General features: G+C 39.0%; 2 protein-coding genes across 2 annotated transcripts in view; one reads left to right on the forward strand and one right to left on the reverse strand.

The window, feature by feature from the left end:
• PSMD1 (proteasome 26S subunit, non-ATPase 1) overlaps window positions 1–27,243 on the forward strand; it is a 66,095-nt gene that overhangs the window by 24,489 nt on the left and 14,363 nt on the right. The window contains exons 17-18 of the mRNA XM_066556741.1: window positions 18,882–18,996; window positions 20,850–20,966. Coding sequence (XP_066412838.1) covers window positions 18,882–18,996; window positions 20,850–20,966 — 232 coding nt within the window. The remainder of the gene's footprint in view (window positions 1–18,881; window positions 18,997–20,849; window positions 20,967–27,243) is intronic.
• HTR2B (5-hydroxytryptamine receptor 2B) lies at window positions 615–10,297 on the reverse strand. The gene is made up of 3 exons (XM_066556813.1): window positions 9,988–10,297; window positions 3,756–3,956; window positions 615–1,720 (listed from the first exon to the last, which is right to left on the reverse strand). The coding sequence occupies exons 1-3, from the start codon at window positions 10,295–10,297 to the stop codon at window positions 840–842; spliced, it is 1,392 nt and encodes a 463-aa protein (XP_066412910.1). The 3' UTR covers window positions 615–839.

Here is a 27,243-nt window from a genome sequence, read left to right on the forward strand (position 1 = left end):
AGGGATGTTCCAGGCATTGTGTATCTTGTTTTTCTTATGATCATTGATTTTGTGTTGTGTTATTTTGATTAAATAATTCATTTTCTTAGTATGAAAAGAAGAAAGGGCAGTTTTCAGTGAACAATCTGGCAACACTGAGCTTATGCATATGTAATGGAGATGAAATTCAAGTGGGTGAAATTCTGCCCATCCCTACAGTAAAGGGATAATTTCCATACATGGAATTTTTAATTGTGCCTTATGGAATGGGCTTGTACATTGGTCTCTAGAGTGAGTGATTCTGCTTGTGTTTTACACACCCTTAGAGAACAAGGAAAGCTCCTATGTGGATACTCAGTCTCAGCAGAGGAATGTATCTGTAGGAGGGAACGCAGTGAGCTTGTGTGCTGCTCTGTTTGCAGACATTTAGATTGAAACCAGTGAGCTTGTATCCCACTGCTGCTTCCATTGTAGAGCATCAACCTACAAAGTTTTGTCTTCTTGCCAGAGCAAATGTTAGTGTAGTGTTTGTACAGACAGCTTTTCTTAAAAAGATGTGCTTTGAAGAGACTGAAGGTGATGAGAACTGAAGTCAGATACTTAAACTGATTTAGCTTTTATTTATTTCCCTCTTCCTTAGGCTACAGTTCTGCATGAGTCATTTGTCATGGAATGAAGTTGTGGTTGCCACCATGGGGTTGGGGTTAAAGTAGAGGAGACTTTGAAGGAGAGGAATTAATATAAATTTATAAGATATTGCTTGCATAAATAACAGAAAAAATAGTATTTATACCCTTTTACAGTGCAGTTATCTAGAATAATACATACAGTAATGCTGTAGGGACATGGCTGCCATTCCACTATACATAGCTGACTTGTTCTTCTGTTTTATCAAGCTCATTCTCGGTGAGCAGCAGCGTATCCAGCAGTATGGCCGATGATGCTTGGATGGGTGAGCTCCTCAGCCTCACTGGGCTCTGGTACATAATGGGGTTAATCCCATTTCTCATCCCATTCATGACAAAGAGCTTGGAATTTTCTGCTACAGAGCTTCTGAAAGAGATCCTGCTGGAGCGCTGCCGAAGGGCCTTGATAGGCTTTGTGGTCCGATAGTTGCAAGTGATGTACCTGCTGAAAGCCTCCCTAAATGTTTTGTTGAAGAGTGTGTATACAAGAGGGTTCACTCCTGAGGATACATACCCTATCCAAACAAATATCTCCAAAAGCTTTTGAAAAACCTCCTTGTTGCAGGAGTTGCACAGAACTGAGCTGATGTTTGTTATGAAGAATGGGCACCACATCAGCAAGAAAAGAAAAAACACAATCCCCAGAACTTTTGATGCCCTTTGTTCATTGGTTATCGTTTGCATGGACTTCCTCCCAATGGTGGATGTCCTGCTGATAGGCATGTCACTGGACAAAGTCTGGTCCTTTCTGGAGCCATTTAGCATGGCCACCTTTTCTGGAGAGGAGGCAGGTGTTGTGTCACGCTGAAAGACCGTAGACACTGTTGACCAGGTGAAGCGCTGAGGCGGCTTGTTGATCAAATAGGCCTTTTTGCGCAGCACTTGGATCGTCAGTAAATAGGTGACGATCATGATAGCGAGGGGAATGAAGAAGGAAGCCACTGATCCGTACAGAATGAAGTCATGAAAACGATCAGGTGTCAGGAAACACGTGATGTTTGTAGAGTTGCCATTTCCATCCTCAATGCCTCTGATAGGGACTGGAATTGCAATACCTGTAGGAGAAAAAACAAGTGCTTCAGCGGAGGGTAATCGCTTGCAATCGCTTCACTGAGTCTGAAGCCTTGGGGTTTCTAAAGAAAGGTAATTCCTGAGCTCTGGAGCAGGCACAGGAACACAACATGAAGTGTGGAGAGCATCACGTGCGTAATTGGGCAAACAGTACTTTGTAAGACTTGGCAGGCTGAGCTTTAACAGAGTGCCCTTTCTAAGGGGTTTGGGCCTAACTTGTAGAGATTCAGGAAGCAGTATGAAGTTGCCAACTTTTCAAGTGTAAAACACATGAATTGCTTTGACTCTGGTTATTAGAATTAGTATGGCTTTTCCTCCAGTGAAATATGTTTCCCTAATGCCATCTCCCCCTTTTTTTTCTCTTCCCCAGAGTAACCTTTGCATTTTTTGAAGGGCAATTTTGTAAATACATAAATCTTGTCTTTCCCTCTTCTATTAACCACATCAAGTGACTGGACACAGACAGCTGATTTTTTTTCACCCTGCTTGGCTCTTTCATATATACAAGTAGCTAAATAGTTGCCAGAATTATGCAGTGTGTGTTTGAGATGGATTTGTTGTTTAAAGTCTCCTGCATATTTAGGAGTGTTTAAATGAGGCTGGCTAGCTCTGTAATTCACCACTGGTTTAAAAAAATGTTAACAGTCTTGTCTTTTAAATGAATTTTTTATAACCACTAAATTACAGTCAGCACTTCATTTGCCAGCAGTCTGACATTACAACAAAAACAACAGGTTCCTTGCTGTCTGGTGAAGGTGATTTGTGCAGTTTTCTGATACCACTTAATGAGATATAGGGATTTACTGTATTCCTCTGCTACTTGGCTTACTGAAGCTGGTTTAAAGCAGCAAGAGCAAAATGGGTTATCCTTCAGAAACTTGATCCCTTTCTTAATTAGAAGCACACCTTCAGATACAAAAAGCATTTAAAATAAAGATTGAACCAAATTAACCTTTGATTTGGAGAACCTAGCTCAACTGCAGAGTAGTTTTATGTTAGGTAAAAAGAAATTGAAAAGTACAGTGCTGTTTAATGGCAATAAATCACACATTAAAAGGTCAACTTGTGAGTGTCTTGTCATGCTAAGGTTTTTTTTTGGGCGGGGGGTGGGTTGGTGATAGAATACAGATAGGAGAAAAAATGCTATCTTCACAGCTCTTCCAGAATTTTTTTCAACTCAGAAATTTGGGGTTTGCCTTAGCCAGGAAGGTGGCCGTACCCATTCTCCTATGCATCACTGGCCTTAATAATCCAGAATAATTTTGTTTGGTCTTGCACACAGAGCATCCAGCACTAAGGCTGTCCGGAGCATGTATTTAATTATTTGAATTAAATGTTTTCACTTCCTTAGCTCATTTAACAGATTCATTTTTTAAGCATTAAAGACAGATGACATGCTACGTGCACATCACAGAGACACTGATATCATAGAAGTTTGTATGTTGGTATAAACTTCTTCACTGAACCCCTGTTCAGGGTTTGTTGTTTTGATTGTTTGGGGTTTTTTTTGTTAGACATGAGCCTTTCTGTATGCTGTCTCAGCCTTCAGTGTTAGCCTGGATGTTACCAGCCACTGATTCATATCTTTGCTATAAATAATTAACCCTTTTGTACTTCCTTTATGTGAAATTTTACCAACATCTGTTCAAGTCTTAAAGTTGTGTTTGGGACAAAATATAGCACCACGGGAACATGAAATCTTGCTTTCCCAGAAACATACTGTGCATGCAGATATTATTTTCTGGTTTTTGAGCTTTCAGGACTATGAAGAGGAGTGATGATTGATACTCTGACTCAATCCTTGGCCTTTCTGGTGAAGCCTAATAAGGAGCAGTGGTTCAGGCAAATTTTTATGATGTAGCTATGTATGATCCAAGAGGTGGACTTCGACCAGCCTGAGTATTATGGTCCTACAATCAATAGTACTTGGCCAAATGTTCCATTTTCCCCACACTTCACCTATTGTTTTGGACATGAAAAGCTTCTGTGTTCCTTTTCCAGTCTCTAGGTCCCACATACCTATTGAAATGAGCCAAACCACGATGATTTTGATGATTGTTGTAGCCCATGAATTGTACTGGCTGGCCTGGATTGGCTTTTTGATGGCAATGTAGCGGTCCAGGGAGATGGCACAGAGGTGCATGATGGAAGCTGTGGAAAAGAGGACATCAAGGAACAGCCAGATAGGACACAAGGCAGTTGGTAAAGGCCAGGTATTGTCTGAAAGAGAACAAAAAACTCATTAGAATCTAAGCTTTTTGAGAACTTTCAGTGTGTCATTTTCAATGTGGCATCAGTATGTTTGAAAAGTTCATAGTACTACAGGAACTGAGCTTTGTCACTGCCTCAGATGGGTTTTGTCTTATATTGTAATTAGCTCCTAACTGGCATGGTTACTGCCATCATGTTCATCAGGCTACTTGTGTGCTGTAAACCTTTCCCTGTCTTTTTGTCCTTTTGTGGCAAGGACTCTGGATTAAAAAGTTTATTAAAAATGGACCATGAATGGTTCTTGTGAGCCTACTGTTAAATGATTATTTTCAGCTGTTTCTCATGGTAGAAGTTGATCTATTAAATGTATTTTCCTCCCTTAGAAAATTCTGCTGTACTCAATCAGTAAGTACATTATTAGTATTGCCAGGGAAATCAGTTCTTTGTTGAAGGACGATTAGGGGGAAAAAATTGCATTTCTAATAAATCAGATTGGTTTTAATTTCCTTGGTCAGCATAAATAGACCTGTGTGCTGAGAACACAAAATGAGCTGGACTTTTGTAATGTTCAGCCTTAGCAGTGTAGTAACATTGCAGTCATTTGAGATTTAAAACATTTTTTCATAACGTGACTGATAGATGGAGATGATCATGGTGCTGCTTTGACTTGAATTATAAACTCCAGTGGATGGAAAATTTTATGAAGACAAACATAGCAAGTACTTGTCTGCACTCTTACCTATGCTGGGAAACCTGTGTTAAACAAAGAGAATGGATGGATGGAGCCCTGAACTGAACCTCAGCCATCCTCAAAGCAGAGGACTCCAGGTGAGGATGACATAGGCAGTGAGGCAGAAGGGGAAGAGGCAGTCTGCTTTCAATTTATTAACCAGAAAATTTTAGTATCTACCATGATTATTTCCTAAAATAGATTCTATCATTGAAATTATGCTTCAAAAAGCTTAGTCTACCAGGCAGGTATGAGAAAGTTGTAATTAGTAAATTATGAAACATTTACTCATCTTTAGTTTTCATGCCTAGACTTTTAGCTGGCAGTAAGGTACCATGCATTTCTAAAACAGATTTCCTTTAAAAAGAAAAACCAAAATATATTGTGGCTTATGTAGCCAGCTGTAATTTAAAAAAAACCCAGTTAAAAGAAGTAACTGATTTGATGGGCTTGAAATGTTTTTGCTCACTCCAGAAAATTGACAGCTTCTTTTGACTTTGTAATGAAGGATTAGTTCAGGTAAAACATGAACAATAGAAAGTGTGTTCTACAACTTGAAGGATGGCAGATAACACAGCTGGATTTCAAGTGAACAGCTAATACTTCTTTTGGATAGTACTCGCATGCCATTCCCTGGATTATAACTGCTTTGAGTTCTGGAGAATCCCAGTGTAAGAAGTCTTTCCTTTTTTAGTTAATTTACTGTTTGAGGAAGAAAATACTTTGCAACAAAAGGCCCTTTAGCTTCTTTGAAATAAAGATACATTTAAACACTGATCTGATACAAAGCAATCTTGTATTTTTTTTGCTTGTAAGAGCTTTTGTGAGTTGACAAGTGGAACTGAACAGAGAAAGCTTTCCATTTTCTTTATTTTTGTCTATTTTTGTACTGGCTGCAGAAGGCAGTAGGTTATCACATTCATGATTATAGCATTATCTTCTGCTGTATTTGTGTGTACAAGATGCTGGTTTTTATCCAACAAAATCAAAGTAAACTTTAAATGCAATAACTGATAAGAACTGAAGATTATGGTTATTATTTAAATGAAACCAATATCACAAAACTGATACTTTAAAGTCGAGAAGAGTCACACAGTTATCTAGGATTCATTCTGTGGTGTATTTTGCTATAGGTTACTTTGATTTGTAGGTTACACCTACAAATCAAAGCTAGAAGCTGTGTCCATTGTTTGAGGCAATGCTCTGGGGTGAGTTCTTGTGCTTTGCTGGTGATGGTGGTGCTATCACTGTTGGCCTATTCTATTAGTTTAGGATTAGGGAAATAATGGAATATTAATTTCCCTTCATGGCTCAGAAAGCATCTCTGACCCTTGAGCGTGATGGTGATCTGCTTGGTTGCTGTCCTGCTTTATAATTCAGAATGTAAAATGAGTATGTCCTGCCAAGTAGTGTTACAAAGGCATTAGCAGGTCATGCTCAGTTTGGACTGTTCTGATGCTCCTACTATAGATCTACATTGTGGATGCAGACCAGAGCATTTACAGGGTAGAGATTCTCCACTCCCATTTTTCTTGGGAGCTAATAGGGATTGGATTTTTAAAACTTTTTTTTTAAATGCCTCAGTTACCTGACAAAGATGCCGGCCTGAAAATTTGTCTGGTTTCTCCAGCTGTCAGGTGGTATAAGTTAAAAAGAAATTCCTTCTACCTACAAACCTTGCCTCAGATCCTCCCAGCACTGCAGCAGTGCTGCTGTTGAAGATTTTGCATATTTTGAGTCAAAATAAGACCAAATACATGCTTTAAAATTTGTCTTGCACCTTTAGAGTAGTAAAATGAACTTTTACTGCAACTGTCTACCCTTGATTAATCTTTATTTAAGAAAAGCTTTATTTATAGGAAATACCTTAGAAATGTGTAATCCTTAAAACAAAGTACAGTATAGAAGAGCTGCTCTTGCTGTAAGCCAAAATGTTTTCAGAAAGCTTAAGAGAAAGCACAGCTTGTGTACATGTATAAGTATGATTGAGAGAAGTCTTTAAATAGACTTGGAAACCATTTATTCTTCTGTTGTAAGGGCTGCAGAAATGTGTTACCTGTAAAGGGCCTTGTTGTTACATAATGATGCTTTTTCTGAGATGGAAATGGATATTTTCAGTCACCATCTCCTTTAAGCCTAAGCTTCAGTCTTCATGCTGGTGTGTGTGTCTGCAGCTGCATGTGCAGTGCTCACCCTCGTGTGCTTGGCTCCCTGGGCTGCCAAGGCCTGGTATCTCCAGGCTGTTCTCTAGGTTTTTTAATCCAAGTGTTTTTTTCAATTAGGCTTACTTTCTGATAAAACCTTGATATCTTTAGATTTGAGATTGTGGAGAGTAGTCCCCGATTAAAGTTTTCTCTGGCAGTTTGCACATGCAAGAAGGGAAAATTTGTTGTGGTTATCATCAGTAATGGGGGAGGATTAGGACTGGTTGCCTGTGAGAAATTAAAATAATGGTTTGCAACCTAGGATAATGGGCATTGCTTTCTGATTTTAAGTGGATGATTATTAGGAGGAGAGAATGTATTTTTTTAAATGGTACATGTGTTGTCTTCAAGTAGCCCATTGCCTACCAAGCTGTGGACATCAGACTTCTTCCTGCTGCAGGCTTTGCAAATGGGAGAATTTCTCAAGTTTGTTTGCTAATTTCACTATTCAATGAATTTCAGTAGTTCTGAATGTTAGAAATTTGGGTAACTGTTTTGAAAGCTAGATTTCAGAGAATGCAGTTATCTCCTAGTGGGCCTTCTTTTTTTTTAAGAAATGAGAAATATTTAGCAAGCTATAAAAGCTATGAAATGTTTATGTGTTCTGACACTCACACTCCTAAATTAAAATTGTTGTGTGTGCTTGTACCAGAGTACATTTTGGTGGCTCTGCTGAGAATAAATAAAGTGCTGCTCATGGCATTACACCTGCAAGTGAGTTTACAGATTCATTTATTTACTTAGTTTTAAAAAGGGCAGCTCTTTACTACAGATACAGTCCATTTCTGAAGATTTTTTTGGTGCATGTTCTGTCAGGGTGTGGAGCCAATGCCTGTAGCAGATTTTGGTTTTGAACACCCTGTGACACATTAGTTTATACAGTCAGGATCTTAATGTGACTGCACTTCTGTTCACACCTTTTCCTTCAAATCTTCTCCACATAATTAGAGATCAATCCCAAATCGGAAGCATAATATTTGTATTCTGTATCTAGAAGCTGCACCCAGCTCTTTCATTATTATGGAAACATTCCTGTGTGGAGGTGCCAGGAGGCTGGATTTAGTTTGCTGTCTGGCTGTCAATGACTTCTTTGTTCATGTAGTTGTCTGGCTAATGTAGCTTCAAGATTTAGACTTGTTATGTATTTAATGTCTGTTCTGTCTTCATTCCAGTAACTCCTCATGTTTTGCTCATGCTTTGAACTTCTATAAACACCTCAGCATCTTCTCCCAGTTGGTGAAGAGGCAAAGCAGTTTTTCTGGTTGGCTGCCAAAGAGAGACTTGTGTGCAAGAAATTTCAGTTTTAACCACTGTTGTGTGGAAGGCGGGTTGTGGTCTTAATTAATTATAATTTATTTTACTACTTTCTGGTAAATTTCCTGCACCATGAAAGACATTTTTGTTTGACTTTTGAATTAAGATTCCTGGCATGCTTTAAACTATTGTAACCAGGGTTTAGCAGTGGATTAATTGAGAGATTAAGGTGCAATAGAGTCCTTATGAAGTTATAAAGGAAAGACTTGTTAGTCTAGCAGAATGAAAATAATAATAAAATCCAAAACAAGAACAAACTTTACCACTACCAAAAACCTACCCCACAAAATCCAGGATTTGCCTTCCCTACACTAGTACTTTTTATGGCTAGTAGCTTTATTGTTGTTAGTAATGAGACCTGTGGCAGGCACTAAGCAGATACAGCATCCATGTGTAAGTATGGAAATGCATATCTGCTTCCTGCCTCCCACTCATGTGCACATACATGACATACCAATGTTTTCTATAAGTGACTGGGTTTTCTGAGTTAGAAACCTGTCTCAGTTATGTACATTCAGTTTTCTTTTTAGAAACTATTGCTTTGGGAAAAAAACCCCTATTCTATGATCTCAACGCTGAATTCTGACCTCCTGTTCACAATTCTGTTTAGGGAAAAGAAGTCCGTAACGCACAGAAATTCTCAGAATGAATAAACACATTTGTTAATAAAGTGATACCAGTTTTCTGTACAGAAACTACTGATGGCCTTTCTGAAATATAGTTTGATTGTGTTTGCTTGTTGCTCAGGCAACTCTTAGAGTCTAGCCTAGGAAAAATGAACTCCTGCAGCCTTTTTTAGGACCCAGTGTACCTTAAAGGTAATTCTATAAATCATTAAGTTTCTTAAAAAACCTGTCTCATTGATTTTTTTTCCATTTAGGATATGAAAATAAACAATTTAAAATGTATTCTTAAAGAAAATTTAGCAGTAAAACAGAGCGACTTTCCCATGGAGTTGCCTCTAATTAGTTGTCAGAAGCAGTATCTGAAATAAAGCTGTATGTGAGGGGCTGTGGAAAAATCATGCATGTTCAGTAACGACTAATGAGAAAGAAAATGTCACATCCAATGTTTGTTCATGTGAAAAAGACCTATTTTATTTCATATGAAGCAAACTAAATGACAAATACGTATCTCAAACATTAGGTACATGGATTCAGGCTTCCTTGGCTTGACAGATGATTTACTTGTGATGTCTTATGAACCTGTGGCTTTCCCCGGGGTGGGAGGAAATCAGTTTCTCTGAAAGCAGTGCTGATAAAGTTTTTTGTCACTGATAGTGCCAGGGACCAACTCTGACTGACCATGTAAATATATGACTGCTCATGGAGTCAATACTCAGGTAAAACCAGATGCATTACTCATAGACAGTTCAAAACCTGTTCAGTGTACTAAACAGATACCTAACCTTGATTTCAAGTTTTTTAAGAGAATACTGTCTGCAATTAGTGTAATATAATATAACAAATACCAGCATTCTGCTGATGTTGTTAAAAATTATATTACACTGTACAAAATGTAATTCCCTGTGCTTCAGCTCATATTTGAATATTTTTAAGTCTTGGATGATTTTTTAATGGTTTGTTTCAAAGGAAAGAATATCCACATAGTTGTACTTCCCATAAAGACATTAGGCTGTATTAAGGTGAGAGGAAGAGAAGATTTAGCATCCCTCATCCAAGTGATTTTTAAAATTGTAATGCTGGAAAGCAAACAACTTTTCTGTTTAAATTAGACCTCCCAAAATTGTACCCCATGCGCAAACCTGATGAAACAAACACGCTGCACTTACCAAATAATATCATGAGAAGGGCAATTGGCATCACAAACAGACCCACGAGCAAATCTGCCACCGCCAAGGACGTCAGAAAGTAGTTGGTAGCATATTGCAACTTCTTCTCCAGGGACACTGCCAGAATGACAAGTATGTTCCCCCCAATGGTGGGGATTATCAGCAGGAGGATCAGCAGTGCTGCCCAGTGCACTTTGTTTCCTTGTTCCTCACTTGGGTAGTCCTGCTTGGGTGCTCCTGTTACTGAGAGAGGCGACAGAGATCCACTGCCAGCTCCAGGTCCATTCAAGGAGTGTAAAGGATGGGACATTTTTGTGTGCAGAGAAATGTCTTCAAGAGCTGTGTTTTGCGCAGGAGTTGTGTACGGTGTAAGAATTCTCTGTTCCTCTCTGGTCCAGGATGGTGCTGAAGATAGGCCAGCATGGTCAGTATAGTGAACTGGTCATCTGATATTTCGAGATACTGTAACCATGTCCGAGCTGGTATCCAATTTTTTTATTCTGTGCGTTGCTGACCACAAAAGAATTTTAAAAATGCAAGTCCTGTCTTGTGTCCATCTCTGGTCAGTGGGGTTCAGGGGTCTGGTCTTCCCTTTATAGCAATATTCAGATTTCAGAAGATTAAAAGGAAAAAATCAGTAGCTGTCAAAAATAAGCAGTTCATTAGCTTCCTTTTTTTTTTTTCTGCAGCAGTAAAGAGTGATAGATGAATTTGAATGCAAAACAATTCCCTTTAGGTGCAGTCTATGTAGATTTGCTCCTTCTGAGTACAAACTGGTGCAGAGGCAGATGCTCGAGTTGTGTATGTGCAACTCCTCCTCTCCCGAGTGTCTAGTCTCCAGCAGCATGTGCGTAGGCAGACAGCAGTTCCCATATTTCCCCTTATTAAGAATCCTATTTCTCCTCAGAGGGTAACCCCAAAAATATCTTCAGAAATTATGTATGAGGTTTCCGTTTTAATCTCAGCACTTCCTAATTTATCAGGTGAGGGTTAGGAAGCTGCAGACAATAAAACACTGCTGACAGTCTCAAGGGGACCATAGAGATTTATCGAACTGAGACATCTAAATTTACTCCTTACTTGAAGGGGTCGGTGTGAGTAAAATGCTTGTTTTTGTAATCTGAGCAAGGCTTTTATTAAGCACAGCCCGTTCTCTCCTGTCTTTCTCTGTCTCTGTCAACTCTGCTAAAGACTTAATGCTTGCATTTCCCCCTTCAAGCAGAGACTCAAACAGCTGGCCCCACATTAAGCTGAATAAATGCTCAGTTACTGAGAAGATTTCATGTGTTGCAGTTTTCAGGTGAAGAAAGCCTTACCTCTTTCTCTTGCATTTTAGTAGAGTTCATTTTGCATCCAGGAAGATCCTTTATAATTTTCTTTTTCATCATATGGTGGAAGTTGAGATTTTTCACTACTTTCTGGAAAACAAGTTGTTCATTTGCTTTTGGCTTTTATAATATTTCTGATGCTTGTCTCTTTGTGTGCTTTTTTTTAGCACACTTCTTCTATCACGAAGATTAAGATTTTCTATTTTGGGAAAACGGTATTTCTTCTCATCCAGGTATTTTCTCCAACTCTGAAATGGAGGGGAAGAATAATTCTTACCACATGTAAAAAAGGATAGAAATGAGGTTGTGTTTGTTTGCTTTTGCTGTCCTTTAACTTCCATTCTTTGCTGATTCTACTGAGATGATCAGCAGGGTCTGTGTGCAGCTCTCTCTTTGCTCACGAGTAAAGCTCGCAGTTTGCTGCTACCCTTGTTCCTTGAGTGACTCCTTCCAGTGTATCCAGCTCCAGTGTTTGGAAAGCAGGGAAAGGGAGTGGGTGGGGGGGTTTGGCTGGAAATGAGACAGAGAGGGTTAATTGATTCACTGCTCCAGCACTAGAGTGTGTGCTCCCTGGAGCTGGATCAGGATGTGCAGGTCCTGGAAATGACCCTTCACACTACAGCATTCTGTCTCTGCACCGTAGCGTGTCTGTCTGTCTGTCTGCTGCTCGCTCTTTGGGCTCTCTTGCTCACTTGCCTTCTGGATGGAAGCACAGTTAACCCTAAAAAGTTCTGCCTAAAAAGGTTTTTCCTTGCCTAACTTTAAAAAACTGTTGTCTAGCACAGTTACTTTAAATGTGTGCACTGTTACTTTAAAACTTTCCTTCTGCAGCTGCTTTTTATTATCCTGAGTGTTCTCTTTTGTTACCTTCCAACTTTCAGTCAGATGTGTGTATAGCCTCAGCATCATCTTATAGTTCTGCATTAAAATGGAAATAGAGTTCACTTCCAAGGACATTAGCTGCAAAATTGGGTAATAAGTCCTTGACTAAGGCCAGAAGAGACCATGAGATCATGGTTTGACCCTCTGTATGACACCAGCCATTACATTCCATGAATTGCTAGTGCTTACCAGCCTTGAGCTGGAAATCAGGTCCTCAGTGAACTGTGCATCAATTCATATTTCTTTTAAAAAGAAAAAAAAAATTGTTTCTGGAATGCAGATAATGTGGGGCCAAAGAGAAAAGGCTGCTGTCAGAAATTAACAGAAATACTTAATATATTCAGATCATACAATAGAATTTTCAGTAGCTTTTACTTGTTCCTTACTTTTCCTATTTAAAGGAAACAGTCAATTAGATTCCATGCTGTATTCATTTATAATTGAGAGTTGATTTTTTTATTAATCAGGAAAGTATATATTATTTTCCTGATAAAAATAAAGATTAATCCAGCTATGGTAATACTGTTTCCTTATCTGGCCACCTCCCTATTGTCACCACTGACAGTACTGAGAGAGCAGAGCACACGAACACATATAAAAAGTGGAAACTGAGAAAGGACAGTACCTTATTTGGCTAATGGGCATTTGAATTCAGTTTTTCTTAAGCTCCATTATGTCTAATCAAGTTCTGGATTATATTCTAAAAATCTTGAAGGATATCCTGACATTAATCTAGCTGTACTTGAAGTTTTTACTGCAGATTGTTCTGATGAAAGCTAATGAATACATTTATATCTAATTGAAAAGGAAATTATTCTTAAAATACAGATAAAACCAATTATCTTAGGAACTTGCAGAAGATGATACAAGTTTAGTGGTAGATTGGCTTGCAAGTATTTTTACCTTTTTGGTGCATTGTTTAATTTCAGAGAGATGAAAAACATACCTGCCCTTTATGATGTTTTCTGAACTTTACCAGGTTTGAATCAATTGGGAAACACATCCTGCTCTCTATCTATTACAGACCTGCAGCAGGTTCTTCACTGTGTCCTCTGGCCAGGCTTTTTGTGCAGGCCACTGTCCTGGCCCTGTGTCCAGATGTGTTAATGATGGTAAACCTTAAATCTTGCTAGACTCCACTCCAGGTCTACTGTAAACTGAATATTTGAACCATAAATAGATACTGTTTTTATTTCCCATCCCTTGCTGTTACTTCTGTTTTCAAACTGCCAGTGTGATTTTATAGAGCCATGTCCCCATCAGATATGAGCTGTCTCTGGTGAGTGCTGTTCAGTCAGTACATACCATTCAAGTTCACTTGTTGTGCTGTATATGAGATAGTTGCAGGAAATTCCTGGTTTGGGAATAGCTGGGATAATTTTTGTCCAGAGAGAGAGACTGAATGTTTAGTCTACACTGAACATAGCAGTTTGTTGCATTTTTCTCTGCAAGTTTTCTGTTTTCTATATATTTCCCTTTCTGTTGCACATCCCCTCCTTCAGAAATGACCACAAACTGTGCAGTTAATATCTGCATTTCTCCTTCGTTAACTCATTCATGGATGAAATGAAACTTCTGTTAAGCTTTTTTTTTTTTTTAATTGCCACTGCACCACTAAAACAACTTGTGAAAATAGTTCTGTATAAAATGATTAATTCATGACCAATAGTTTAAAAAAGTTATAAATATTTAGAATCTTTTGAAATATGACTGAGGACACTTAATGAGGAATTTAGAAGATATATTTGACATTGTTCTTCAATTCTCTGCTGTTTCATTTTTCAATGAGTTGTATAGTCCTTAAATATTTAGACTAAAATATAAGTGCATGTTAGTGATGCTTCAGATGCTTCCATTTTTAGCCTCAATCATGAGACCAGTGTGATGGGTTTTTTCAGTATTCTGTATCTTTACTTACTGATGCTACCATATATTTACATATATATAATTTCAGGTTTAAAAATTGCTGAAATATAAAGAAAAATGGCAGTAACGCATTAACCTTGAAGATGTGCAGCAGGATTGGAGATAAGCTACTCAAAGGATGGGGTTTTAACTGGTCTCTGATCTAAGACACTTGAAGTGGAATGTGCTCCAAGATATGGCAGTCTGAGCTTTTAGTTTATCTTGTTGCATGCCTCCTGGGGAAAAAAGATTACAGTGGATTGTTAAGAGCCATGTAGCTCACTGTGATCCTCAACTTTCAGTAGCCCAACAGGGCTCTTGAAGGCAAAGCCTAATGAGAAATACAATATTTGCAGATGTTGCAATTGTAAAGACTTTCAGAAAAAAAACAGTTTAGGTCAACACCATGGATAGAAAGGGAATCTGACCACCTTCTGTGTCCAGCTGACCTGGGTGGGTTTTTTTCATATTAATCTGTGTTAACAATCAACATCTGGTTTTCATTCTGGTATTTTTTGCACTGGAGGCTTAAGAAAGGTTTTCTTTCATCTCTCTTTGGAAATAATGAAGAATTCAAAATTATCTTTGGTTCCTCAGAAATTCTAGGCTACTTACAAGCTAAGTTTCAGCTTTTTATGGAGAGAATATGGCATTTTTTAATATATATATGTCCTTATATATATGCAAGAAATAACAGCCCCAGAAAGGAGTTCAGAATTGAGGCTAAGGCAGTTGGGCCAGAGTCAGGCAGCTCCTCTCTGTTTTCACTGGTTCTAGTTTCTGGGAAGATTCAAAATCCATAGTGTAGGGTGTTTGTTTCTTGCAGACGTTTCAAGAGCAACTAGTTGATGAGTAAAACTAATAAAATGCCAGCTGTTATGTTTTGCTGAGAATCTCTTATTGCTGTCTTGGTGCATCTTTATTTTTCTTTATGATTTTGTTTGACTTCTGAAACAAACCAAGCTTGGAGGAAGTCCTTCATCTGCAGCCAATTTATCACAACAGTAAAACTGATCCTGATGTAGGGTGGAAACAAAACTGTAGCTGACTACACTGTTGAAGTCCCATGGAAGAAACTTCTTGAGATTTTTGGCTTCTTTATTCATTTAGTTTCCTGGTAACAGAACAAAGTTGAAGCTAGTTATGATGTTGGTTTTTTTGTGTACAGGTCTGGGTTCACTGACGTCTGTGGTTTCATGGCTTATGTAGGAGCAGCTGAGCAATTTTCAGATAAAATGAAGAAAATAATTGGGCCATTTTTTGTCATCATTTTGCTCTTGTAGTAAAGTGTAATTGCAAAAGCACACTGCTTGAGTAAAACCAGTGTTAGGAAAAAAGGAAGGAACCAGTGCATTAAAGATAATTTGGTTTTCAAAAATAGACATTGCCTATCTTTCTAAGATACACAGTCCAGTTTTGAGACATGCCTTAGGCTTTAATATAGGAATTTTAAGATGAAATTACTGGACTGTGTTATGGGAAGGTCATGCTAGAAGACTATGGTACATTTCTTCTGTCCTCAAAATATATTTAATCTACTCCAGGCTTAGAATTTTTATTGTGACTTTAAAGAGGGGAGAAAAAATTTGTGTCTGGAGATAAAATGTCCACCCACTGAATCTCCAAATGTTATTCTGGTATTTCATGTGGTGTTATTTTCTGTGTTTAGCTTGCAGTAATGACAGATATCTGCATTAGGACTGAGTAGGAGTAGCGGGTTGCTGAGTGTGAGTTGTGACAAATCATTTCTCTTTTTTAGGAGTGTTATTAAGATTTCTCACACTCTTCATTATTTCTCTCCATCTTCCACCAGTGTGTATTCCCAGTGAAGGGCCAGGGGAAGGAGAACATGGTCATGTTTTAAACATAGTCCCCAACTGGATTACCAGATGGAAGTAATACCCATGGGAGCACAGTTGCAGCCTGGGACTTATGAGGGCTTTTAAACTTTTCTTTTGATCACTTGACAGAATTGTTTTGGGTTTTATAAATTTTATGGAGTGTGGGTTAGGGTTTATATGGGCTGACCTTTGGCAACACTGTGTAGGACTTTGTAATTACAAACATCTCAGCACTAAAGGAGTAAACAAATGTTACTGCTTAAGCATTGATATCAACAATGCTTTTGTGCACTGGGGTCCTGTTCCTCCAATACACACTTTTGCAAGACTCTTTCCCACTTTTTGATCTGCCTTCTAGATCTCTCTTAAGTGAGAAGACGTTTTTTGAAGGTTAAGGTTTTGAGAAAACTGAGGAAAATGGTGGGACCCATTAAGTTGCTGCAACTCCCAAAGTGGATTTATGGAAGGCCTCCGGTCAAAATGTTTGACCATTTTATGGATAGTTTTGAGATAAAAGTATTTCAAATAATCGCCACAAATAAATTAAGTCTGGCCAAGAATTCAAAAAACAATTGGTGTACATTAATCCTGATTTTTATAATAAAAAATGTTAGAACTTCTGAGCCTGTGGACACAAATATGTGTCCAAGTTAGTGATTCTATAAAATCCAGTTTTCTGAACAGGAATTTAATGATTAATGCCTCAGAGTGCATAATCACATCTTTGCCAGAAAGTGTTTTTCTCTTCTTTGGCTCACAATCTGCCTGTTTAACATTATCTGAAGAAAGACAAACACAAAGGTGTTAAGGGTCTTTGTGCAAGAGCCAAAGTCTTCTCTGCAGCTGAATGTTGGCCTCATTTATTATAGGATATGTGTCTCCTGGTCTCCACATCAGCTCATTTTTTAAAAAACATTGTCTAAGCTGTTATTGGAGCAAGAGACTGATAGGTATTTTTAAATGCGTCTTTTAGTTTGTTGTCTTCACTCATGGGGCGTGACAGAATTGTTCTGTTGCCCAGCTTTTCTCCCTTTCTTAACATTTGTGATCATGGCTTCATCTTAGAGGCAGCAGTTTCCAGCAGCTTGGTGTTTCCTTCTCTCTTGTGGGTTTGGTTTTTTTGCTGCTGTTGAAGGCCAGGGGGGTTGTAAGGTGATGTTGTTGGTGGGATTCTTTCCCCATGTGGATTCTTTGGGAAGACTCAGATGGAAGTGGTGGCTGGGGGAAGATGTGGGTGCTTGCTGCCATTACTGCTGAGCCATGTCCTTATGAGTAGCCACTGGAGCCTGTGTGGTGGTGCTGCCTGTGTGGTCAGCTGGAGTAGGAGAGAGGAGTGCAAAGAGGAGTTCAGGACCAGTTGTCAGAGGAGACCATGGGAAAGTGTTGAAATGGGAATAGCTAGAGTAGAAACTAATTGATTATGTGTGTAGAGTATAATTGAAGTATGAGTGTGTCATTATATGTCTTCTGTCCCCCATCACAATGAAAGAAGAGAATGAACTAGATTATTGCTCAAAGTCTTTTTCATTACTGTTTTCTATGATTCAGCTATTCATTTAAATAAAACCCATGCTGGAGTATATTTTATGGTTTTTCTCTCTCTTGAGTTGTTGAGTGCTTTGACAGGTACTGCTGCCACCCTCCACCCTCCATCTTTCAGTGTAGCAAATGTAAAAAAGGAAGCTAAAACTGATGTGCTCTTGCCTTCTTCCTAGGTACACTTTAGTCTGAAATCAGTTTACAGCAGAAGTAAATGGCTTGCAAGATGGCAAATGGCTTATAGGATTGTGAATGTGATTGTAAATGCTAGTCTGGGCTGCAAGACACAGTGAGATAGCATAAAGAGCCAGATGATGTTCACTCTATAAACATATATAATGAAATCACTTACAATTTATAGTTTTACATCTCTCTTCTTCATGAGCTTTTACCTTCCAACTGCATTCCTGCATTGCTCTTCTGTTCATCATGCCATGAGACTCAGTATGCTGAAATTGGCAGTATTTGATATTATGGAGTGGTTTGTGTGGCATTAAAATTAAACCAGGGATAAATGTGACCACAAAGACAGGTAGGAAATCAATATATTAACACCCATGAGTTCTGCACTATTTCAGAAATACTCAATATTTACAAAGCTGTTTGCATGAGCAACATATGCTTCTGGCTGTGGGAAATTAAGGCTCTCTTTCATCTTCCAGCACTGGGCTGGAAGTTTTGTTGCTGTAGTGACCAGCAGGACACTGGTTCCCAGCTGGTGAGGCATAGAGCATATATGCTCATTTTAGATCTCTTAAAAGGCAGCAACAGTCCCAGCATGACACTGTAAGGAGGCAGCAGTAGACATTGCTCATAAACTGACGGGAAGTGTGTGTTGTATCAGCACTTCCTCCCGTGCTGTGATTTACAGCAGTAGGTGGGAGTGAGGAGGGGTTGGCAGAAACCATGATTGCAAAAGGGAGTTTGGGACCCACCAGCCTTGAAGGCTGATTGAATGCTGGAGGTGAGTTTTGTGTCTGCTGATGGGAAATTTAGTACTGTGTGTGTGTCTCATGGAGGGTAAACCTCTGCTGATGGAAAGCCTGTCAAAAAGGCATGATTTCTGGAGATAAAGACTTCAGCCTCAATAGATGCATCATTCTGCTGGGTGATCTTTTAAAGGCAGAAAATAAGCACTAAGGAAGGCTTCAGTAGTGGGAACTGTGTGTGATTATCTGCAGTGATAGGGAAGTTTATTAATGGGTTTATTAATCTGTTCTCTTAGCCCATTTGTTCCTCCCCTCTGGTTAAGTTTTGAGAAATGAAAAAACATACAGTGTGGAAGAACAATTTGAAATTTTCAGGTATGAACAGAGTGAAGTCACCATATTTTAAAGCACAATACTGTATTTTGAAGAACACTAATAATAAACAGTATTCTGTTTTTGCCTTTCTCTAGGACTCCAGAGCAGTGTCCGAGTGTGGTTTCTTTGCTGTCAGAGAGCTACAATCCCCACGTGCGTTATGGGGCTGCCATGGCTTTGGGGATCTGCTGTGCAGGCACTGGAAACAAGGTGAGGGCCACAAAGAACCATCTGTGGCCAAGACTGTTCCTGCTCCCTCCTGTGACAGACACATTGTGTGCACACATCACACATGCAGATGGATTTCTCACACATGTACACTACCAGCCAGCTGGAGTACAGCACTACTTTAAATTCTTTAACTTTTCTGGGCATAGAGTTTCTTTTCCTGCTTGTGCAGAATAGGTAAATTAGATTTTTTTTTATACATTACTGCCACATTCTTGGAATTTTGTCTTCAAAACTTTTCTTAGAGTTTTCTTACTGTCAAGTTGCCACTGAACTTTAAATGTATGTACTCCAAAATCAATATTCTTTTGCCCTTGGAGTGCCAGTGACAGAAAAACAGCAGGTGTTTTGCTTACCTTCTAGCTCTTTTCATCTTTCCTGTGATACACAATTCATGGAAGATCCATGTAGTAAAGCCAAGTGCAATGAAATTAAATTAAATATATTGTAGTTTCAGGAGTGTAATTAACAACCAGTACATTTTATGTATTCTCACTTTATAAGTATCAGTGAGGGTTAATTCTCATGGATGGTAACAGACCATTTATAGTAGGATTCCTGCTTCTGCTGAGGGAAGTGAGCACTCATTGGAACAAGCAGCAAGTCAACTTGGGAATAACCTCCCTCTGCTTCTCCCACATATGTATAATAATCTGTAGTGGTACAGAAATACAGTTTCAGAACAGGTGCACAGACAAAGTAATATGTCATGCTTCTGAGTCTTTGATAAATCTCTTGCTTATCTGTCTCATCTCTTCCTGTATTAAACATTTGGTCTGTGGCTCTTGCGTGAGCGCTCCCGAGTGTCGCTGGTGCTGCCAAAAGCACAGAATGCTGACGTGCACTGCCTGCCATCTTTAGTAGCTCAAGCATGCAGATTTGAAAGCAGATCTCAGAGTCCTATTTTTATCCAGGTTGCTTTATTCTCAAGTGGAAGGTGGAATCAAGGAGTTAGTTATTTTTAACCTGCTGCATCTGACAAGTTTATTTAAGTGGAAATGCTTTTAGTCGCAAGAATGAGTCTTGTTTTATTTCCAGATACATTGTATGATGACCTAAACCATCTGATTACACAGAAACATGTCTTCCAGAGTTTCTATTAGTAGGTTTTGAAGGCCCAAATAGATTCAGTTTTGGAGATCAGAAAGTTCAGCTTTTTGTCATAGTGGGTGTTTCATCCATGGTACTGAATGCTTGCCAAAGAGTGAATGAGTCACCTTCAGGTGAAGAAGTACAGCCTCCAACATAGCTCAGATGGCAAAAGCAGTCTTAATGAAGGCATGATGTTATTTTAGAAGTGGTTCTTTGAAATAATGTTCTGTATAAAATTAACTTGTTTTTAAAAACCTTACCTAATGGAAGTAACACCAAGAGTGGTCTGAACTGGGAATCTCTTGCACTCTGCACTCAGCTACATTTGCTCATCCTCAGTTTAAGTATGGACAGAAGGACACTCTGAACAAGAGATTACTTAAAAGATGCTAAATGCTACAGGTTCTAACAATAAAGTGTAAGGCAAAGAATTTGGAAGCTAATGTGATGAATGCATCTGTTGCTTATACCTGTTGTTTAGCTGTTGCCCTGTTTCTGCAGGTAGATCTTGTTCCATCCATCGATCACTTGTTTTCAGCGTTTCTTTACTTTTTCTTCACAATTTTTAGATTAAAATCTGCAGTAATACAGATTTCTGCTTCATTTGCCAAGAACAGGCAGAACATTTTTTAAAGTATATCTGATAGCATCAATCTGATAACCTTTCATTGGAGAATTGAATCCTGGCATTCTAAAAATGGTAGTATTAACTCTATGACTGTGTATTTCTTCATTTCTTTTAGGAAGCAATCAATTTGCTTGAGCCAATGACAAATGATCCTGTGAACTACGTGCGTCAAGGAGCTCTGATTGCATCTGCCCTTATCATGATCCAGCAGACTGAGATCACCTGCCCAAAGGTAGCATGTCACACCTCACGTGCCTCTTAGGTGGGAAATTGTCTTGGATGCCAAATCTTTAGTGCCTGGCACTGCACGTAAGCACGTAAGCAAGAGACTGCACATGTCTTGTAAAGAGCCAGAGCTGAATGTACAGTGGGGAGCTCCTGCTTGGATCAGAGTATGTGCTCTGAATGATAGGAACATGCCTGATGGATGGCAGCATTCTAACCCTGGGCACTACAAGAATAAATGCTCTTTCTTAAAAGCTCTCAAAGCATCATGTAATGATAGGAAAGTGACTGTAAAGACATTGGTTTTGATGATAGTAAAGCTTAGTTTTGGATGTGGTGACCGTGCAGAGAGGTTCTATTACAGCAGTGTTTCCTTTGTAGTTCAGGTGAAACAACTTCAGAACTTTCAGAACTGGCTTAGTGAGTTCATAACAAATACTCCATATTTTAATGGAGTTTTCTGCTCATAAGGTGAAAAAGGTTGCATATGCTATGTTTAGCTTTCAAAAGTAGGTTCCCTGTGAGTGTGTGACAGGTGATGATATGCAAACATTTGTACAGACTAAAAGTCCACATTGGAGAAGCTCTGAGGTTCCTCATTTCACCTGCTCTGGTAAGTGCTGAGGCAGAGCAGTAGCTGGTACTTTGCTACTCATCTGCTGCATATTGGTTGCTTTTATTGATGTCATTTTAGAAACTGAACTGTGATAAAAACAGACACCTTTTTACTGCATTTGGATGAGAAGAAGGAAAAAAGCCTCTGTCCAGTGGCAGATTTTACTTGGGAAAGTCAGAGGGGATCTACAAACGCAGGTGTTTGGGTATTTCTAAGTCACGGAACATGAAAATTTGCTGGCAGACAGTTTGTTCCTTTGAATTATTTTTTTTTTTAAAGAAAGAAAAATGTTAGTTTTCACTGACCAGAATCTGGGAATGTTGTTTATATTATCAGAATTCTAGTTCAAGTGAATAAGCCAAGAATAGTAGTTCACTTGAATAAGCCAGTGGAGAACACTAGACTTTTGTTAGATTCCCCTGTCCTCCAAGATACAAAGCTTCTGTAATGTGAAGTTGAATTATCTCTCTGTGGAAAGAAATTAATTGTTGTTTTTATTGTTTGTTCCTTGGTTGTTTTTATTGTTTGTTCCTGGAATGCCAGGCCTCAGTATAGGAGATCAGGTTTAATCATTTTGTGTTGCTCTCGTACTGGGCAAATTATATAGCTCTCCTGTGCCTCAGTTTCCCAGCAGAAAGAATTAATGATTTATTTATGAAAGGACATTATGAAGATTGATTCATTTTAGTTTGCAAAGCACCCTAATCTCTTGGGATGGGAATTGCAGTCTGCTCTGAATCAGTCAGCCTTCCTAAAACATGAATCACTTGCTGAGTCTGCGTGTTGGAGTTTCTGGCTTTTTGAGATGATAGGTGAAAGACTCTGTTTGTCCTAAAGAAAAACGTGGGTAGGAAAATAGCTAGTGAAAACATAGATTATTTGAGGTGTGTAATAAGGCAGATCTCTTTTCCCAAAGAGGCCTGCAAAACTTGACTTCCAAGTCATGTGTGATACTTCTGCTTGATAAAAGAGTGGTTAAAATAGTTGGCCAGCAAATACAGGATGAGATGTATAGTTTGGGAGTCAGTGGCTTGTTTAAAAATGGGGCCAGAAACTGAAACACCTTAATGCCAAATTGTTGCCTGATATAGATACAGGAGGCAATTAATTGTCTGGTCATAGAAGCACTACAGATATTAAAAAACAAACAGAAACAAAGTTCCAGATTAAAAATTAATAAAAAATACCTGAAATATTTTGCCAGTTCAGGAACTAAACACAGAATACAACAATTTTGCTTTTTATAAATACCCCAAAAGTTGGTTATAACCATTATTGTTTCTTGCTCAAAAGTAAATATTTTGAGAGGTATGCTTCCAATTAAGTTATTTATTATCCATGGGAAACTTTTTGGAGATCACTGCCAATCTGAAAAAAAATTACTTAACTCTGATGTGAAGTGGTGAAGTTCTTCAGAAAAGGAGCCATTTTTAGATTGCCAGGACATATTTTGATCTGATTAGATTCCTGAGTGACATGCTGGACACTGTGTGCCAAAGGGCCTGACTTGATGGATGTGGATATTTGCATTGCTGAGTAATAAGCACCTAGGAAGAGCAGTGTGGTGATTTTTATATCCCACAAGCTGTAGAGTCTTGATGGGGCTACAGAGAAGCTAAAGTTTATATATCATCATCTCCTGCTTCTAAATACCTGGTGATGCTTTGCATGTGAGAGATGGTGATTTTAAAAAACACTGTGTCATAGAGCCTGGCCAGCTTCCTGTCATTGCTGCTCAGTTTATCTCTCCTGGGATTTGATATATTTTTTTCAGTTTACTTATTTTTATTAGTGAGCTTTGGGTTAGAAATAGTTTCAGTTCTCTGCTGATCATTTGGGAAAGATGGTAGCAAATAATCTTCCTTAAACAGTTCAAGATGTTTTTGGGAGTAAAATGTTGTCAGAGTTTTGAGAGCTGAGCATTGCAACACCAAAATGCCAGGAATAAACAGAGATTTAAGAATCAAAGTATTTTGGTTTAAAAAAAGCTATTTTTATTGTGAGAAAAGGGTAGATGTATGCCTTTGAATTAACTTCATTGTGATCTTCCCTTTGTGTTTGTCCTCCTCTTTGTTGTGCTCAATCTTTGTTTAAATGAATAATTCAAAAAAATTTAAATTTTAATAGTTTAAATAAAGGATTGAATTGTGAAATAAAGAATTGTAATTACATTAACTCCTTGGACTTGCAAGTTGCTTAAGGGCCAAAAAGGCATAGCAGGTGTTGAGTAAAGGTGGTTTGGTCTCTTTGGAATTGAGACCAATTCCTCCATGTGCAGCCAATGTGATTTTTCCTGACCTCTGTTGGTAGATTTAAGAACCATATTAGTACCAGATATAAAATATTAAGAAGTTTATTTTATGAAATGGAATCCAAAGTTACAGATGTGATGAGGTCATCATAACAGAAATCAATGACAACTTCAGGATATGTTTGTGACTTGCAGGGCAATGAAGTCAGCAGTTTTGGAGACAAACTAGGTGTTGAACTACTTGAAAAAGTAAATTTAATTCCTGGTTTTGTGTTAGGATAGTCATCTTGGCAAAATGAGAAAATAATAAATAAGGTCAAGCCTTTTCCTCCATCCTCCTTCAGTCATAATGGCCTTTTTCTCCATCTTCCTTCAATCATATTGGCCTGTTGTCTTTAAGATGTGAAGAAACCAGGACCAGATTGCTGTTGGGATTTTTCTCCCCATTTAGATGAAATGCTAGGTCTTGCTAGGGTGCAAGAATGATTTTGCAATATTCTGGTAGCACCTTTACTTATGAAAGCCCTCTGCTGTGAGATGCTTCTGTACACTCCTTCAAAAGGGCAAGTGTATGCAGAGTAACTTCATCTTTTGAAGAAGATAGGTTTTAAACTGTTTGCATGTTGAGTCTATCTTATTAGATTTTATTAATGCTCTTGTGCTTAAGAGCTTGAATTTGCCAGAAGCATTGTGCAAATCACCTGCCAATATTTCCTGTAATTAACTGTTTATAAAATCTTGTTCTTGACAATCTCCTGGGCTTCATGTGCATGAATATTGACTGGTGGAGGGAGAAGTGATAAATAGCCTGATAAATGACAGCCCTTGGTGGTAGGAAATGGTGTTGTAATGTTCTCATATCTCAAAGTCTCTGTTGTTTCCTCACTGTTTCCAAGGTTCTGTGTTTGGCTTCATTTGAACTCACTGCCATGCCATTTTGGCCAGCACTAGTTATCAGAATGGGGTGTGTGTTTTGTTAGAAAGATGAAATGAGTCATTGTCTATATTTTAGTGTTCCTCCTGGAAGCTGCCCAAATAAATTTCTAGGTAGCATTTCCAAATGCTGTAGAATTTTTGAAGTGCTTGAAGATTTCAAGGGAGAAACAAAGCTTGTGGGTTTCATGGCATATTAAATAAACTTACACAGTAGTTTGGGTTGTACTTGTTGCTGTGGTTTGAAGGAAAAATAATAGCAGATAAAAGGGCTTTACTAGACAAACTCTGGCAGGTTTTGCTTCAACAGCTTAAGAAATGGTTGGCTGTTGACATCTTGCTCCATTTTGTAGGAGGTGAGTGCCCCAGCACCTCCTGAACTGCTGCAGCCAGACCTGCCAAAGCAGGCTTTCCCCTGCAGCAAGGAATGTTTTCATCTGGGACCTGATCCAGTCAAAATTCCCATTCCTGTAAAGCATTTGCTTTGTAGGAACAGCCTGAACAAGCGTGCGGGCCTATTATGCATTTGAGTGTTGAGACCTTTGGTCTCAATCCTTGGGCTGGGTTGGCCTGGCCCCTAAGTCTGGATAGTCTCTCACCCTTTCATAGAACAATTTTGCTTCCATTGACTTTAAACTCTGGAAAGGGCACACTTGCTTAATGCATTTTCCAGGCCTGGCAGTGATCCATGGCTCACAATGCACAGGTATGCAGAACTTATATGAACACAGAATGCTCTTGAGATGGAATTGATTATTTTTATGAGAGATGGCATGAGGACTGTTTCTTACTGCAGCTGTTCAGTGCTTGTTCACTGAATGCCTGCTTTCAGCTGATCTGCTGTAACCTGTCCCTGTCACCTGGAGAGGTGGCAGTCGATGTGCTCAGGTGGAGCAGCCAGGTTTCTGTCCTTGGTCCCTTGTCAGTGTCTCAGACACCTCTCTGCCCTGCACGGGGTCCTGGTGCCAAAGCTGGCAGGTTCCTGGTGGGCTTGTTGCCTGGGTGTTCTGTTCATGTGCTCTGTCAATGCACATGTGATTAGGAGCTGAGGAAGGTGTATTAAGGAAGGGGTTTTCACAGAGGCAGTGCACCATGACCAGGGAGGTGGATGGTTTCCCTTTCTAGCCCTCTCTCACCTTCCCAAGTGAGGTGTTCCTGCCCTCTGTTCCAAGGCTGCTTTGTCAGTTCAGACACCAGTGTGAACATCAGCAGTTCTGCTGAATGCCTTCTCACTCCACCCAGGGTTTAGTTCTCTGAAGATTTGATTACAGTGTAAATTCTGGATTACAGTCCACCAAATGAGCTTTGTAACATATGTCTGTTTTCATAAATATTCCAAACCCAGAGGCTGGGCCCAGAGTCAAGGGAATGATGTTCTCTAAACAGAGGCACTGGAATTCTGCTGCTCAGCTCAACAAATAGTTTTACCTTTTACTTCTGTTTCCCAGTGTGTCTGTTCCAAACAATACCTGAAGGCTTAGGTTCACCTGGTCTGCATGTGGCTGCCTTTGAGGCCCTGTTCCAGGCTGCAAATGCAAACTAAGGTGTTTTTCCAGTGTACAAAGAGGTCACATGTAACAAGCAAACCATTTACACTGAACACGTAAACCTCAGTGTAAGCTTTTCTAAATAAAAATCACGAGAGCTTGAAAAAGCATAAATGGAGTGAAGCAAGAGCAGAGTTTGATCTGAATACCCAGAATAAACCCTGCATTGTGTGTGCAGTATCTCCCTGCCACACATCTGTCTGTGTGACTGCCCGGATAATTCATGTTGCTCATTTTTCTTAGTTTTAATAATTGCAAAATAACTAAAAACATTTTAATGCAAAAAGGAATTGTGAGTGGAGAACTAATATTAGCACACAAATTGTTGGACTTTGGGGAAAAATGGAAATAGCTGCTGTTTTCCCCTGACAGTTCTAATAAATGCATGCTGCTCTTCCAGAGAATTGTTGTTTTGTTCACCTTTGCTGCTGTTGCTCTGGTGCTTCATGGTAATGAGACTGTCCATTGGTGTGAAACAGCCATTTTAATGCAGTCCTATTGAGCAGGACTTGCTTGTATGAATGTTAATGTCTTCTGGTATCACAAAGTGGCTCAATCAGGTTAGATGCCATCAGTGCTGAATGAGTTGAGGTGACAAGTAGTATCACTGGGTTACTGGCTGAAGGAGTGAAGGCAGGGAAGATGTCACCTAGAGAGTGTCTGTTCATTTAGGACACCTGTGTTTTAAGTGGTGTGACAAGTGACCCTGCATTGAAAACCCTTTTGCAGAAAGCGTGATCTTACTCTGAACTGTGCAGGGCTGCCAAGCAGTGCTGCAGCTCTTGGGTATAATGCTCATGGGTTGGAGAGATGGTCTCTGTCTTTTATTTCCACCCCAGATATTGGACATAATATCTCAAAGGTCTGGTTTCAACTTCTTACTGCCACTGGTCAAAAATTCACACGTGAAATGCAGTGCTAGCATTGCCTTGGCTGC

The sequence above is a fragment of the Molothrus aeneus genome, chromosome 10, assembly GCF_037042795.1.
Source record: "Molothrus aeneus isolate 106 chromosome 10, BPBGC_Maene_1.0, whole genome shotgun sequence".
Lineage (NCBI taxonomy): Eukaryota > Metazoa > Chordata > Aves > Passeriformes > Icteridae > Molothrus > Molothrus aeneus.